This window comes from Durio zibethinus, chromosome 13, assembly GCF_047325235.1.
Source record: "Durio zibethinus cultivar Kanyao isolate XHJ-2024 chromosome 13, ASM4732523v1, whole genome shotgun sequence".
Lineage (NCBI taxonomy): Eukaryota > Viridiplantae > Streptophyta > Magnoliopsida > Malvales > Malvaceae > Durio > Durio zibethinus.
The window spans coordinates 23,139,439-23,156,623 of record NC_143174.1 but is presented as its reverse complement, the minus strand read 5'-3'; the positions used below and the strand labels follow the sequence as shown (position 1 = coordinate 23,156,623).

At 35.6% G+C, this 17,185-nt stretch overlaps 2 protein-coding genes across 2 annotated transcripts; one reads left to right on the top strand and one right to left on the bottom strand.

The window, feature by feature from the left end:
• Positions 1 to 8,391: 8,391 nt before the first annotated feature.
• LOC111304195 (protein IQ-domain 26-like) lies at positions 8,392 to 10,927 on the top strand. Its single transcript, XM_089742493.1, has 3 exons — positions 8,392 to 9,565; positions 9,730 to 9,933; positions 10,021 to 10,927. The coding sequence occupies exons 1-3, from the start codon at positions 9,095 to 9,097 to the stop codon at positions 10,705 to 10,707; spliced, it is 1,362 nt and encodes a 453-aa protein (XP_089598619.1). The 5' UTR covers positions 8,392 to 9,094; the 3' UTR covers positions 10,708 to 10,927.
• Positions 10,928 to 12,854: 1,927 nt separating this feature from the next.
• On the bottom strand, positions 12,855 to 15,954 carry LOC111303159 (putative pectinesterase 53). Its single transcript, XM_022899222.2, has 5 exons — positions 15,465 to 15,954; positions 14,873 to 15,062; positions 14,578 to 14,784; positions 14,231 to 14,466; positions 12,855 to 13,147 (listed from the first exon to the last, which is right to left on the bottom strand). The coding sequence occupies exons 1-5, from the start codon at positions 15,827 to 15,829 to the stop codon at positions 13,000 to 13,002; spliced, it is 1,146 nt and encodes a 381-aa protein (XP_022754957.1). The 5' UTR covers positions 15,830 to 15,954; the 3' UTR covers positions 12,855 to 12,999.
• Between the last annotated feature and the right edge of the window lie 1,231 nt (positions 15,955 to 17,185).

The window sequence follows — 17,185 nt, the reverse complement described above, 5'->3', positions numbered from 1 at the left end:
ATTAACATTTTAACTAATCTTAATCAATGTCTATAAACACTTATTATCGGGAACCTAAAATATATGAGAAAGTGACAAAGGGTTAAATTAAAAAGGCTAATGAATTAACGAAGGTAAATGTCTCAAAGATTCAGACAAGACGAGTTTTGCCCTTTGTGAGTTTTATTGAGCAGAAGATTAGACAAGCCACTTTAGAATCATCCAACAGGCCACACATGGAGACTTTTTGCCAAGTTTTTTTCAGCAAGTTGAGCTGAATGGCTGATTACCCAACAACAAAAAGCATACAAAAGGCTAAAGTTTGGTATGAATTTTGATTTGAAAACCATATATGCTGTCATCATTTTTGTTGACTCTCTCAGCAGCTAACAGTATTAGCTTCATGTTACATCTAACTTGGAGGCTTTCCTAGCAGGCTACCTGGTCCCTCCGGATCTAAAAATCATGCCAGCAATATATAGTGGGGCAAGCTATCTTTTATAGACCTAACGAGATCATGGTGGTGGCGATGATGGAACTTTCATATATTGCCAAAGAAAAAGCTGGCCCTCTCGTTTTAGGCCCACCTATGTATACATTTGGGTAGGCGACTATGTTGGAGGAATTGCGTCTTAATTTGTAGTTTTTGTAGGGTAGTGTTTTCAGGATTTGCCCTTCACTTGACACTGTCAAATCCGTTCTTTCTTTCCTTTTGGTGGGGATGGGGGAAAGGCCGGTGGGATGGGGAAATGAAAGAGGCATATTTCCAAAAGTTGAAGTTACTACATAATGATTCGTCAAGCAATCTGTTTGTCATCCAAAAGGTACAATCTAAGACATTTTTGATATCTCAACTACTTAAAGATATTTGGATCGTTCACCGACATAATAAGTTAATTAATTAGGCATATAACTAGAAAAAAATTAATTCAATGATCTGGTTGGTAAATGTCACATACTAGAATCTATGGTTATACTTAGAGCTAGTTTGAATTTCATTATATTATATATCCCATGCAGATCAAGTTCATGTGACCAGTAAATATCATGAATAGTTTGCAAAGGTCAACTTGCAATCAACTTTATTGAATTTTACCTTCAAAAAAGGAAAATGCCATATATATTATTGATTAGCTCAGGTGGTGGATGGGTTGTGGGGGGGGGGGTCCGGGGGGTTGTCTGTGATCAGTTCAGAAAACAACAGCATTGCCCATGGCAGCTCTGGAAAGGAAAAACAAAAGAGAGTAGTGTCTAGTTCTTCAAGTGGGCTAGAATTAAGGGGTATCAGCATTTCACATCAGTCACTCAAAGATTTTCTCATGCGCACACTTTTCTTTGCTTTGATTTGCCATGACAATGAGGAGCAGAAAATTCATCTCCCCCTTCTCTTCTCTTCTCTTCTCTTCTACATGTAAAAAGATCTCATCTATCATCAAATATTTCATATAACTAATTTCTCTTTGGCTGCATACCCCCAAACGAAGGGTAGGACTCAAGAGGGCAGGACAGTGCTGCTTAATTTCTGGGTGTCCATCCCGTCATATCCATCAACTCAAAATCTTAATTGGCACAAGTTTTATAGCATAATTCTTTCCTGTACGTAGTCTGGTATTTGTGGTATAGATAAGGAGCCAGGGGCATAACCAAACGTAACTCATGTTCAATCGTCTAAATGATTGAAATTTTAATCTTGATGATTTAATTTCATCATCATAAATTAGAAGAAACAATATGCTAACAATGAGAATTGAGAGGTCCTTCTTCATTCCAACTTTTTCCTCTCTCTTTTTTTTTTTACATTTATAAATGATATTTTAACTAAATTAAAGCCTTATATGGGTGAAATATAATTAATTTTTTGAGACCAATGCACATTGAGGGCTTTGACCTATTTTTTTCATAGTGCAATTGCTCAAATTAATAAATCATCAAATCCACAAGATATACATACTTGTAAGACATATTCAATCACATCTCTAGGCAAAATAATCTACGGATTTATTCATAAAATACTAAAAAAATCAGAATAATGGCTTCATTATTGATATATTATAGTATTGCATCCATTTTGTTGTCTTTTTTTCATATTTTGATCGATGATGATGATGATGATGATAGAATGCATATATATTTTAAGGAAGACAAGCTTCTTTAAATATATCATATAAATTCCATTAATAGTGATGGACATCCTGACCAAAGTCTTTAAAATGTGCATATTGTATCATGTTGTTGAAATCTTTTTAATTAAAGATATGATATTAAAAAAAAAAAACCCTTTCTATATAAACAGTTTCTTTTCCATAATCATTTTAAAATTATTATTTCTTTCACCATCTTTGAACAAATAGTACTATATCTACATTCAGAATCGAATCCTGCCATCGGAGTGCTGGATGTGCCATTTTTATTTGGTTCTGTCTATATTATCCTTTTGGGAGATGGGCAGAAGTGCATAGTACATACTGTTTCTTCTATAATATGTAGTTAGCTGAAACATAGCCCAGAGTTAATTAGCTGGCCCAACCAAAAATCTTCATTTGCCAACTCGTGGAAAAAGTTAGATCCTCAAGATCATAAACCACAATATTCCTTTCCAAATCAACAAGCCGCTGCAGCATATTTTTATATGTGCAAACTGCATTTGCATTTGTGCTTCAATAACTGTAGTTACATGAATCACATGAGTTAAAATGTGTGAATATTACTAACGTGAATAGGTCTGACACTAGGTTACCAGGAGGCTATTTCCGTTTTCTAAATTTGTATTCTGCTTAAATACGTGAACCTTTTTTTTTTAACAGAGACAGGAAGCAGGGAAGAAAAACGGGGGCCAGTAACTAGGGGCATGCAACCGCTAGTAATTGAATAATCAGGGATTAGAATCTTGATTGGTTGAAAAGCTTTAATTAAAAGATCATATGCCATTGCCAGGGAGCGTTCAACGTGCCAGAATGAATTGAAAGGGATGTATCGTCTCTAAAAATAAATAAAGGTTTCTCAATTTCAGTGCCCTCTCTCAAAGTCACCCAGTGACCACTGGCTGTCTAAGGCTCCCTTATTTTAGCAAATGTTAAGATTTATCTACTGTCAATTCAACTTTTGCCTCTGCACGTACAGGCGTCATTTAACCACAGGCTGAGGAAAGTTTCCTCCTGCTAATTTATCATCTTTTCCAAGTTGAATGAACCTAGGTAGATAGATAGCAGCTAGCTATGTCCTCTTTGAATGATTTATCATATATATATATATTTTATTTAGATAAGCAACCAACAATTGGCGTAGGTAGATATTTACAGAGCATGTTGGGAGTAGAATAAACAACTATCAAATTCCCACAGATGGTCTGTCAAGAGAGAGAGAGAGAGAAGGGGGGTCATGGTTGCCATTCCTTTTCTAGTAAAATAGAAGAGCAAATACTAGAAGAGCGACAGCATCATTCTAGAGCATCATGCTTCTCACATGGCTACTCTTTTTGGCAGCCATTCCATTTCCATTCCTTCAATTCATACATCTCTCTCTTTGTCCCCTACCTTATCTACATCTCTCTCTCTCTCTCTCTCTCTCTCTTGCCATATTCTTTCAAGGGGCTCCAAGTGCCCCCACTATCATCCCCCAAACCACCCCCATCATCGCTGTCTGCATGTATGAAAGAATTAAACTCCTCATTTTGAAGCGGCAACTATGAAACGAGCAATGTAGGGTAGGCTGTGTTAGGGCATATGTAAGGCCTTTTGTCCTCCTTGTAAGCAACAACTGGCAGCACAAACACTCAAAAACACTTTTGAAATTTTCTTCCTGCAGCAGCATTTGCATTCAGTAGGGTTAGTTTCCATGATTTATTCAACAATCCCTGTTTCTTTATTTCTCAACTTGCCATGACATGTCCCCTTCAGGAGGAGCTCAATCTCCTTCTCACATGACGATGGCATATATCTCCTCTTTTCTACTATATGATCACTATTACTTTTAGTCTTTGAGAGCATAGTAGGCATGTTTTAGCCTTCCCTTGCTCACCGTTATTCTCTACACCCTAAGAGGTTGACAAGTTGGGTTCCACTTTAAAGTTGGATGACTATATTTGGCCTAGTACGTTCACAAAAACAAAAGCATGCAAACATGTCCTAATGTTGTGTGTTTTTCGATGTATTTAATTTGGCTGCAACTTGGATTGATAGTAATCAAAGATCATACAGCTGGGATATGTAGAGCTTGATATATGCTCTAGGTTAATTAAATAGATATGTAGGGACCAACTTAGGGTAGGCTATTTGGGTTTATCATTAGCAAAGTGCCCGCCCTGAAAAGCAATTAATGCAATGAAATGAGTGGATCAAGAGCCAAGAGTTGCAAAAACATTAAACATTGGGGCTGCCCAAACTTGATCAACTTGACATGATCGAGGTTGGGCAAGTTATGTATGCAATGATGATGATGATGAAACTATAATTACTCCACCACCGGTATACTATATTATATACCACAATATAATAGTAATCCTTTTTCTATTACGTGTGATTGTTCTTTTTTGGTACACCCAAGCCTTGAATTTTTTTTTAAATAAAAGAAACCGAAAGATTTAAATTTAACTCTTTGAGTAGAAATAAATGCGTATTTACCATGAATTACATTTTTGAATATCTCAACTAATGCACTTTGAACATATATACATATACGTTAGTATAAATATGTACAATTTATTTTTAAATGGAGACTTCAATGTTAAGAATTTTATATTTTAATTTGAATCAAATTTGATAAAATTCTTAATTATATTTGAATTTTATAAGCATGCATGCAAATTATTAAAAAAAAAAAAAACCTTAAGATATTGAATGATTTTGTAAGCATGTATGCATATATACACATAGATAGGCACATGCACTTCACTTAATAATAATAAATAAATAAATAAAATGATGGATTAATGAGTCAAGCCATGCACGAATCTACTATATTTAATTTCTTTTTATTTCGGAAAGGAATTGACATCTTTTTGGTCATCCAAAACAACAATATTGATCCTACCAGCTATCCAGACCTTTTTTTTTTCGGCCACATACCAGCTATTGAGACTTTGTACATCACCTAAGAAACAAAATCATGAATTTAACTTTAAAAAACCACTAAGCTTAAGTCCAAAGAAAACGGGTTTTTTTTCTTTTAAAAGATTTCTGTCAAGCTTATGTGATCAAAATTATATCAATCATTCATGTGTAGATAAGAAACTGCCCCACCTTCATAATACGAAAAAAAAAACCAAATTTGATGATATGGACATTACTAGAGTATTCAAGGGGGAGTGCGCTAGATTGTCCAACTAGATATTTTTTATGTTCATAGTGGCTGCGCTTTTGAGATTCTCATTGGTTTCGTGTATATATAAAAATTAATTTCAGATAATGAATTGGGTCAGTTTGGGCTGCAATCATTCTGGCCATATTTGTTGAGAAATGCTGACACCAATTTGGGCAACAGAAACCTCAGCCTGAATGTAGACCTTTGTCCAATGGGGATTATGGGTTCATTATGCAATTCTTCCCCAACTTACAAGCTTTACAGGTTCCAGGGCCAACAGGCTTATGGGGCCACCGAATTGATCCAACTTGGATTGCCAAGTATCGCATAGAGATTGGGTAATTGGTATTCATGGCTCCCTCCATGTTGAAGGGGGCTAACCTAATCCTACACTCATCGCAGAGTTGAGTGTCATACTGTCATTGTTTTAACCAGAATGCATTCAGAAGAGTGCAAACTGCTAAGCTTGAATTCTGGGCTTAGCCCATTTTCCAGTTTATATTTCTCAGAAGGATGGAATCTGTCCTGGTCAGTTTAGGGATTGATCCCATCATTCATTCAGATGGATTTTATTTTTATCAGAAGCTATGGACAAAATGCTTGAATATCACTATCATCAAGCAATTATGGATTTTATTTGAAGTTCTGAGAACTTCCGGATTCTTTCATTTCTAACAAAAGAAAGAAAAAAAAAGAAAAGAAGTGTTGTAAAAATAATGGTTTTGGCTGTTCCAGATGTTGCTTATAGGACAATGGTTTCTGAGCAGCACTGATTGCCAGATGAAGAAAGTGACGAATTTTGCAAATTTCCCAGTATAGTTATCTAGGAAACTACCATAATTTCTAGGTTCCTAAGAACCCTAATTTGGCACCCGATATTAATGCACCCAGCTTTAACGCCCCGTCGGGAAATTTTCTCTACCACTTGGAGTAGCTTTTGCCTAGTTTCAATTTGGCTCGTTATCAATCAAAAGTTTGTTTTCCAAAGAAAAATAAAAATAAAGCTTATTTTGCCAGATTAGGAAAAAGGATGGTTTTCTGGGCAAAGTGGTGCAAGAATATACATTAAATCAGACAGAAATAATTGCAAGCAGACATTCAGTAATGGCCTAAAATTATATATTTGATGGAGTAGCTGGCTAGTTTCAGCCCTTTAAACTACTTTGAGTAGTTCCAATTGACAGGCCATCTAATCACCTCTGCTTTTGTATACAAAGTTCGAAACACTTTATGTTGTGATGAAATGTGCCATTTACAACAACTATGTGCTCCTTCAGCCTGGGAATATTGATCATCATTACACTTTTTTATCTCATTTTGGGTTTTTTTTTTCTCTCTAAGGAGAAAATTTATGGGATGATGATACAACAAATTACTGGAACTTGAGATCAAATCCTTGTAAAAGTATGCGCTTATTTTTTTCACGGTCCATAATCAATTATAGATTAGTATTTTACTTCAATTTCATCTGTTTCATGTAACTAATAAACTTGTAGTCCAAGTATTTATTTTGTGGGATAAGAGTTTATTTATATAGATAATAAGATTAGTTTTAATGAGATTAAAAATAATAATAAAAATTACTGTAATTATAGTAAAAAAATTATTATAATTATAATTAAAAAAATTATTATAATTATAATTAAAAAAATTTTATAAAAAATTTTATATTAAATAAATTTTACTAAAATTAATATTTAAATTTATTGATATTATGATGAGCTCATCTATATTACGTTAAAAATGCTATAAAATTCAAAGCCTGAATTGGAATTTTCTTCAATATTGCCCTTTAACAAAAATAAATAAAATAAAATCAGTAAAAGGCAATTTCTCCTCTGCCATCCTAGTTCCTAGACAGCCCAAAATAAAACTTTTCCGTAAATCCGTACAAAAAATGATCCAACCATCCACCTTTTATAAATTTTGTCAAACCTCTCATGGTATTTCCGTAAATAAAGCCAATTTCAATGACCTCATTTTGGATTTTGCCTTTGAATGGTCTGAGATACGCCGTTGCCATCAAAGGAGGGCCAGCTAAGAAGTTACACCTAGTATCATCCCCAAGTTACCATTGTACCCTTCTCCCACTCCCCTATTTTGTTCCATGCCATTCCCAGCATTGGCACCAATTTCGTAAATAGTGACATGTAAGGGACAAATTTGTTTTCATTTGTCTGAATATAGCCAGCAAAGTACCAGTAGAGAAGAGAAGGAAAATCACAAAGTTTTAGCATTAACCAATCAAAAATTCTTTTATTTTTTTAATGTTTATTTTCTCAAAATTTTAGTTGGATTTTTCATGATTGTGAAATGTCTGAGAGCACTGGTTAAAAAAGTTCATGAAAAGTAGAAGGAACTTTATTGTATCACCTATAAGATGGGGTCACAGATTGGTGCAGAGAGTGAAAGGACGGACTGTCATTGTGAAAATAAAGTAAAAAACATTGACAAGAAAGTGGAATTCGAGCATAAATAATTGAAGAACAATGTAATAAAACAGTGAAAAAGAATTCTGCAAATTCACAGTTTTAGATGCTAGCAATGGCAGCTATAGAGAGAGATGAACTTTGCAGCGAAGGAACAGCTTTGTTTGAGTTACAGAGGGAATTAAGAAGAACAAAATATTCACAGAAAGCTACTGTCTTGATGCTGAGAAGTTTTACAGTGACATATCATTGCATTCTGTTGTCTTCTGATACCTGGTTCTAAGTACCATAGATTAAAAAAAAAATTGAGATTGTTCATTGTTGCAGCAGCCGGGATATGCTTAATTATCTTTTTGGATAGCGTGAATAAGAGATCATCGCCATGGTGCTCGAATTTATAGACTGTTTCTCTTTTGTGGTAACAAAATTTTTTTCTAACATGCATAGAATAATATCATTTATTTGCTAGGGTTCAAAGAAGGGAGAGAGGGGAGAGTAAAAACAGCTGCAGAGAATTAGATAAAAAAGAAAGGCTTCACGAGATTGTCAGAAGCTGAGGACACTAAGGTCCCTTTCTTTTTGAAGACACGTCGCTCCAGAAAGTAATGAGTGAGAGAAAAATAGGGAGACTATTTTTTTTTTTTGTGGGTGTGTTTGTATTCTTTTTTGTACTGTTAAGAGTGTTGTTCTTTTTCTTTTTCTTGTCAAACCAAAACTTTCCTGAGTTTCCCGTTGGAGGAATGAAAATTCGAATGTTTCACTTTCCTTCATTTTCCCCTCTCTCTCTTTTACCTTAACCCTGTTTCTTGTTTTCTTTTCTTTTCATTTGAGAATCAGATTCTAGTGAGGTGGGTGTTCTTCTTTATCGATTATTTTATTATATCATCTTTGTTTAACTCTCCTGTTTGTGGGGTTTCACTACATTGTAATTGTAACTCCATTTTAAAACTTCTGATTAATAATAATATTTTCTTTTTAAGACCCTCTGAATCTTTCAGCGGCATGTTCTTGTCATGTAATGCTGTTTCTCACCAGGCAATGACAGTATTTTTATTCCCTTGAGTTATTTTGAATTTCAAATACTACTCTATGAAACACACTCCATCATTAAAATATAGAAAATATATATATTCCCCATCTCTTGTTAACAAATTTTGTTTTCTCAAATATTGACGTTCCTTTAAAAAGATCATACTGTATAGTGTATTATTCTTCAACAACTTTGCATCACCACTTTTCGCAACATGGAAAGCAACTAAGATTGTGAGCTGTATCACCTTTTCTTGTTTCTAAGCTTTCTTATCAAAATGGGCATTTTTAGATTTCACTTTTAAATCCCTCTTTTTTTCTTTTTTTAAATTATTCTGTCTTTTTGTGTCCCTTAGTTTATGTGTTCATTTCCTGAACTCCCTCTTACTCTTCAAGTTCTCCCACTCAGTGCACTGAGAAAAAAAATGGGAAGAGCTACAAGGTGGCTAAAGAGCTTGTTTGGGATAAAGAGCAGCAAAGACTACTCAAATTCCAGTGACCGACAAGACAAGAAAAGGTGTAGCGTTGGCCATTCAGGGCGAGACTTAAGTGGTGGATTGTATCACAACCCAATAACAATACCTCCAAACATATCACCAGAAGAGAATGTCTGGCTAAGATCATACTACAATGAAACAGAGAAGGAGCAGAACAAGAACGCAATTGCAGTGGCAGCCGCCACAGCAGCGGCTGCAGATGCCGCAGTAGCCGCTGCGCAGGCAGCAGCGGCAGTGGTGAGGCTGACAAGTCATGGCAGAGGGACCATATTTGGTGGTGGACATGAGAGGTGGGCTGCTGTTAAGATTCAAACTGTTTTTAGAGGTTATCTGGTAAGTATAGTCTCTCTTACTCAATTTATTTAAACAATTGAGTCTTCATTTCTTTTTTTTTTAAGCATTGCGGATTGGCATATTGATGTTATCTGCTTGAACTTGAGTAAAATTTAAGGCTTCTTCATCATGTTTTTTAATTTTGGATTTTGGATTCAAAACAGGCTAGGAAAGCACGACGAGCTTTGAAAGGATTAGTGAAGATACAAGCCCTTGTTAGAGGATATTTAGTGCGGAAACAGGCTACAGCTACTCTTTATGGTATGCAGGCCCTCATAAGAGCACAAGCCACCATTAGGTCCCAGAAAGCTCGTGGAATCATTAACCATGATGCTAACAGATTTGACATCCGAGCACGAAAATCTATGGTAAACAATCCTTTTAATTCAATAATTCTACTCTATTTTGACTTCCATTTAGGCTTATTTCTGAACCATTTAAAATCCATCTTGTAGGAGAGATTTGATGATACAAGGAGTGAACATACGGTTTCTATCCATAGCAGAAGATTGTCAGCTTCTCTTGACACTGGAATTAACATTGATGGAAGCCCCAAAATTGTGGAGGTTGATACAGGCAGGCCTAAATCAAAATCTCGCATAATCAACACTTCTGTATCAGATTTCAGCGATGACCCGCCTTATCAAACGCTGTCTTCTCCACTTCCATATTCGGTTCCAGCCCGTTTATCGATGCCAGATAGCCGGCGCTTTCAAGACACTAATTGGGGATTAACTGGAGATGAATGCAGGTTCTCTACAGCACAAAGTACACCTCGGTTTATCAATTCTTGTGTGTCTAATGCCCCCGTTACACCGGCCAAGAGTATATGCGCTGATAACTTTTTTAGACACTACGGGAATATTAATGTTCCCAATTATATGGCTAACACACAATCTTTCAAGGCTAAATTGAGGTCACAGAGTGCACCAAAGCAAAGGCTAGAGCAAGGGCCGAAAAAGCGCCTTTCCCTCTATGAAATGATGGAATCTAGAAGTAGTTTAAGTGGGGTTAGAATGCAGACATCATGCTCACAAGTTCAGGAATCTATTAATTTTAAGAATGCAGTGATGAGGAAGCTTGATAGATCCTCAGAATTTGGTAGAGATCCTGAGAGAAACTATTTGCAGAGAAAGTTGTGATTATGAGAGCAAAAGAAAAAAATGTAGCTCTGCCTCTGTGGGCCCCCCCTTGTATGCTAGTGAACAAAGATAGGTGATTAAACAAGATAGAATGAGTGGAGAATTTACATGATCTGATCGAAATTCCTGTCCATCTGATTCAATTGTCAGTGTCATGTGAAGGAATTTGCCTTTCTTGTTAATGAAATGAAATTGCAATTGTAGAATTAGTTGAGCTCTCCATAACACTCTTCAATGTTTGTTTTCTAAACAACCAACATTTCTTAGTTTTTCCTGGACTAATAGAAGCTAATTTTTGCAAACTATGAATTAATCCAAACTCACCAATCTCTTAAAATTCTGTGACCTTGTCAGATCAGCACAAAAAATAATGGTGGCAGAATTTGAAAAACTCCCATCTTTTAATTCCTCGCCATCATTGTCTGATTGATTTGATGTAAGTGTATTTATTTTCTTGACTTTAGGAGCCAAAGATAAATGTGAATGTGGAAAAACATTGCCATGGGTGGTGTGGTGGTTGATTTCTCAATTTGAAAATATTGGAAACCATAGCTTTGGTATTTCAACATGCATTTCCAGTACAATGTTCCCTCCCTCATTATTCATTTTGGAATTGTGTGTAAGACTGCAACCATTTGCTCTCTCTCTTTGTTTGCATATGATATGTGATAGCTTGGATTTTTTTTCATTGTGTATTTAATGGCAATGGCCCCTTGAGTTACGTTCATGCATGACCCACCTTCTGTTACAAATTTTGTTTGTTTATTTCTTTCTTCTTCCTTTTCAAGGCTTTTTTGTTTTTAGTTTGCCGATTACTGCTTGTTGTACCACCAATGCTATCTATCTACAAATGTAAGTTTTTCATATATATTTGACTGGAAGCAACCAAATCAAACCTGAAAATGGAAATAACATGCAGCAATTTCTCATTATTACAGTATTATTTTCTTGATTATTTACACTTTCACCACCAACTCTCTTTGTTGTCTTCCACGCTCATTACCACTACTCTTGTTACTTTAGTACTAAGTTTATGAAATGAGAAAGTACTTCAATCAATACCTTGAGAAGATTTATCTATGGAAGATTAGTAGTAATAATTGTACTCACTGGGTCAATCAAGTGAAAATTAAAAAATTTTCAGCTTGCTGCTTCACGACCACCCCAACTAGAAGTCAAGCTAACATGTTTGAAACTATGGAACCACTACAAATAATTCAAAAGAAACAAAGAAAATTTTATCTTTTTCATTTTTCAATCAATTCAAGTAGCACTACTTTTCGTCGATCTTATATCATGATAATTTGTCAATAATTTTCAGATTCCCCAGACAAATAATGATTAGCTTTTGATTTGACACATATAAAATGTTCTTGATTTTAGGAGACAAACAGCAGCTCTGTTTTCACCGTTACTTTGCGCCATCTGCCACCCATCAATCAGTTACTTCTTTTTAAAATTTTTTAAAAAAATTGGCAGTTCAGGCTTTCAAGATGGGATAGGAGAGGTGTTTACTGTTTAATAAATATTTGGGTGCCATCTGTAATTCTTTATGACCTTTGAACCCAAAATTAATTTAGAGAGGTCTCTTGTTTGAGCTATCATTGGGTAACAAGGTGAGTTATGGCAGGCTGATGCCACATGGCATGCTCACTGCCGAAATTTTGATAGGCTTTAGAAAGACTGCCCAAAGCTAAGATCTCTATTGAGCTGGGCCTAAATTTGGTAGCTGGCCTAAACCTAATGAACCAACTTTTTTTTCATCCATTATCCTTCATAGGAACAGACACCTAATGGCAGCACTAGGCTCTCAGCTGACCGAGAACATTAGCTGATTGCCTGCTGCTATTGCAGGCCAAGGCACCTAGTCCTAGCTGGCTTTTGGAATAGTTGCGTTGCTCCGATCACTTTTTCAATCTAGAAACAAATTAACAACTATCAAAGCTCATTGTGGGTTCAGGCTCACGTATCAGAGTTCTTACAAACAGCCCCTTTGAACCAAATGATTGTAATGTAATTTTCTTCTGAAAGACCTTTAAAGTACAAAAAGAAGGGCCTGGCCTTCAATGATTCACTTGATGCGATGGGATTGTCTTAGAGTTATTAGGTCTAAGGCTTGTGATTTTTAGCAGATTTTTCTGCTCCTAGGAACCAAAACACAAAAGATTACAAATAAATGAAGAATTGTCGTGATTATCGTCCTACAATAGATCAAAACTATCATCATTATGGCTTGTACAAAGAAATACTTTTTGTTTGTTGGTATACATTATACATGAACAAATTTGATGATTATAATTTGATCCATTCTGACCCATCAATGAAACTAAGAGAAATAAAAGGTTTGGCTTCCTCATCTGTAAGTTCTCTTGACCATGAAACCCTGCCTGCAAAGCTTGCTCCAGGTCCAGTGCATTTATACTGCCCATAAAACACAGTCCTGGCAAAGTACCAACCCACAAAAACCAACCACATCAATACAAATCACAAAGCCAGCCCTCTCAACAAATGCATGCACATGCTCTAGCTTCTGCAATATTGCTAAATAAAAAAAACTTTAGGCACGGATCAGCATGAGCTAGGCTGTCGTGGCCTTGTCTTTATAATCCACCAATATTGCCTAACATTTGTTTGGCGTGGATTGCTTCTCTTTTTCTGGTGCATTACACGTAGATTTTTCAGATCATTCGAAGGAGGAAAAGCTATGGCACACAGTTTTAATGGTCAGGTTCCTAAAACAGTAACGGCCCATATTTGTTGTCGTACGACTTGTTTGCCAATATATGAATGCGATGATGAGGTAGACGAAAACAAGAAAGGCTTTGTATATAGTTTGAGGCGGTGCTGCTGGGAAAAGGGTAACCTGACAAACAATAAAACCATCCAAAGCCTGTTCTGTATGGGAAAGGGATCCGCATGCGCACCGTCCATCATGTATCCATTAATTACCATTACTACTATAGTGGGATTTATCCAATAATTTAATCACAGTATATATGGACAATTTAATTTTTGGGTTAATTACATATGTGATATTTGAATTATAATCAAAATTTTTTAATTAAGTATTCAAAATTTGTTTTGATTCATCAATTCGCACACGGGACTAGTATTATTAGTCAAAGGACTGACGTCTCCGACACATCTAATAAAATTGCAACACATGGCATATTTTATGGACTTTTTGAACATGTCATCGTTTGATTGACGAACAGTTTAATCTTATGTATAAACTGATAAAAATTTTTTTAAAATATTTTAATTATAAAATTTTTTTAAAATATTTTAATTATAAAATTTTAAACTTTATATATAGGATTAATTCTCAAATATAACTTAGGAGTATCAAATGTGTAATTAACCCTTATAACATTTTACGTATGCAATAAGATGGCCTTAGCTTGGAAGTCTCTTTGTTTTTAATTGAGCTCTTAAAAGGATGATCCTAATCCTTAAATTTCATTTTCATGTCAATGTGTATGTGAATATGCATGCATGAATGAAAGGGAGGGGGGAAAATTACATTTCACGGCTAGGGTCGCCCCAGTTATACCAGCCCTTAGGAATGATAATGTCGTCCATGTAAGTATAAGCAAAGACCACCCTGGAGAAAGGACCCCATGCCCTCCCTAGGTATAGAGCTCCGGAGCCCGTGACCTTACAGTTTACAAAAGAGAAGCCTGTGTCCTCTAAGGCACTCCCTCTGCCTTGTGCTGTTACGGCCCCTGTTAACCTTGCTATTGCATGCACGTGACATCCCTGAAACCACCAACCATCCAACCATATTACACTTTAGACCTAAAACATTTGATATCACAAGTTAGACATTTGATAAAAGTGTCTATTACAATTTACAGGTAAGAAACTAACCTCAAAGAGGGAGAGAGCATTGCCAAAGATAAAATCCACAGAACCTTCAATGTAACAATCCTTATAATAATGCCTACCCAAGTGATCATAGAGAGTGTCCTGAGCTCCCATGAAATTACAGCCCAAGAAAGTAGCTGTATCTGCTGATATTCTAAATGCAACAGCTTGCTTTCCAACTGCTCCTGGTGGTGGAACTGGTGTAGTGTTCTGCACCAACATTTTCTTTTGCTATAAGAAAAAGAAAGAGTGGCAAGGAGGGTGAGGGATGAAAAATTATTAAGACTAAATTACCTACCTTGAATGTAATGTTTTTGGCAATAAAATAAGGGGAATTCACAGCAAAAGTTGCAGAACCATAGGTTCCCAAAGGTTGTCCTCTTGGCCCAGGTGTTTGAGCTGTGTCTCCCCATTGAACAATTGTTTTATCTGCTCCTGCTCCTTCAATGGTTATGAAGGATTTCAATGGCGGTATGTTAACCTTCTCCCTGAAAAATCAGTATAATTAAATAATTAATTCTCAACTTCTCATATAGTAACTTCTTTCACGAGCAAGAAATGAACTAAAAGTAAGACAAGATTGGTTTAAAAAAGGTCTTAGAGTACTCTTGGTCAAAATACCATTTCACAATTAACAGAGAATTTTGATCACAATGATAAAGACACAAAAACAAACAAAAAATGGGAATCACATTCTTGTATCAGTATGACACTTTCAGACTGAACAAGAATTAGCATACAAGTGAATGTAGACTAATTCTAGAATCCAGAATTCTGTGGAAACTAGAACAATTTGGCAGAACCTAATGAAACTAAAATTACAGAAAGCATAAAGACAAGAGTAAAAATACAATCCAAGCAAACCACATTATACGAGTCAAAGTACTCACGTGTAAACCCCTGCATTGACCTTGATAACCACTCTCACAAGATTTATGGAAGGAAGAGAATCAATGGCATCCTGAATTGTGGTGAAGTCTCCAGCCGCCGGATTCTTGTCCACAATGATAGTATTAGAAGGGAAAAGCTTGTTCTTTGCTGTCCTGAAAACTGAGTGTTTAAGGCTACCAACAAATTTGACCCACTGCATGAACTGCTGCTCTGATACTTGGGTTCCTGTCATATTAATGGTTGATTGCTTGAGCTTCCCTCTAGAAATTTTGAGTCTGATTCCTTTGGTATGGCATAATGTCTGGCCTGAATTCAAGAGAATAAGAAGGATGGCAATGTAAAAAATACATTGAAACTTTGACATATTTACGAATGAATGAGAATGAGAGCAAGTGTAACAAAAGGGAATGTTGTTTTATAGGTTCAAGTGAAACTGGCAAGGTCGAATTATGGTTTATAAACAAGCTAGTTGGTACTTGGCCTTCGGTGGAAAGTGATTTTGTTGAATTAGAAAATCAATGACAGAAAGTGAGAGGTCACGGGTGCTTCTGCTGACAAACATGTCAAGACTTAAGAGGAAAGAATGAGAGAGAGAGAAAGAGGGAAGAAAAAAAGGAAAACAATCCAGGCCACAAGACAGGTTGCAGTTTTTCACATATAAGAACGTTTGTTAAATTAAAAAAAGTTTTCTTCTAATTGTTGTTTGTTTCAAAGGCCCGTGAGTGGTCTCTCCTACCTGTTTGTGTATGATATATATTCTAAAAGAGATATAATGGGATGTCTATATCAGCTTGCATTTCTACTAATTTTTCAATAGTTTATCAAAATCCTTCTGTCCTGTTTGCAGATTACTTACGCCTGTATCATTAGATTATTGGCTTCCTACTGACCAATTTGGGTGGTTTACATCAGCTGGGCTGCATAAGTTTTACAAAGTAGTTCAAGGGTGAGAAAGAGGATTTGACAGGACCACTTGCTGGACTTAGACAAAAGAAATACACATGACCCTGGCTTACTTACAAAATTACAGATGCTTTTGCTTCCGTTTGGGATTATGGTGATGTGGACGATGGGATTAGACTATTAACAAAATGATGGGGTTGTTTGAGTTTTGGAATTGAAAAAATTCTTCTATATTACTCTATATCAGTCCATTTATCTCTTTTTGTGCTTTTCTGCTGAAGTTGGGTACCAATTTTCTGCTTTTCTCGAGGGCTTCTATTTTACATTTTGTGACCAATACACGAGTCTTTTATAGACTATGTGGTTAGAAAATTATCATGCAGATAATAATTTTTTTTTTCTTTTAGTTTTTGATGTTTTGAACCTCTTATGAATCGAATTCAAGTCAAATAAGCTTTACAAATAATGCCGTATAGATTCTGGCTAAAGGATCTATCAGATGTTGGTATACTGTAATTAAATAAAGAAGAAAAGCATAATATAGAATGGAGATAAAGAATAGTTCCAATGACCAAAACATAACTAAAAAGAAAATCAAAGGACATTGAAACTGTTTGGGTCATTTGGTAGAAAATGAGAAAACAGAAAAAAAAAAATGGAAAGAGATTTGCATCTCTTCAACACCATAAAATCTAACCCTTAAAAAATAATGAGAAAATTTTGACAAAGAGCCCGGAATACATATAAGATGAGAAGTGAAAAGTGAAATGATTGGATTCATATCCAACGGGGCAGGCGCAGTACCCAGTCTCTTATT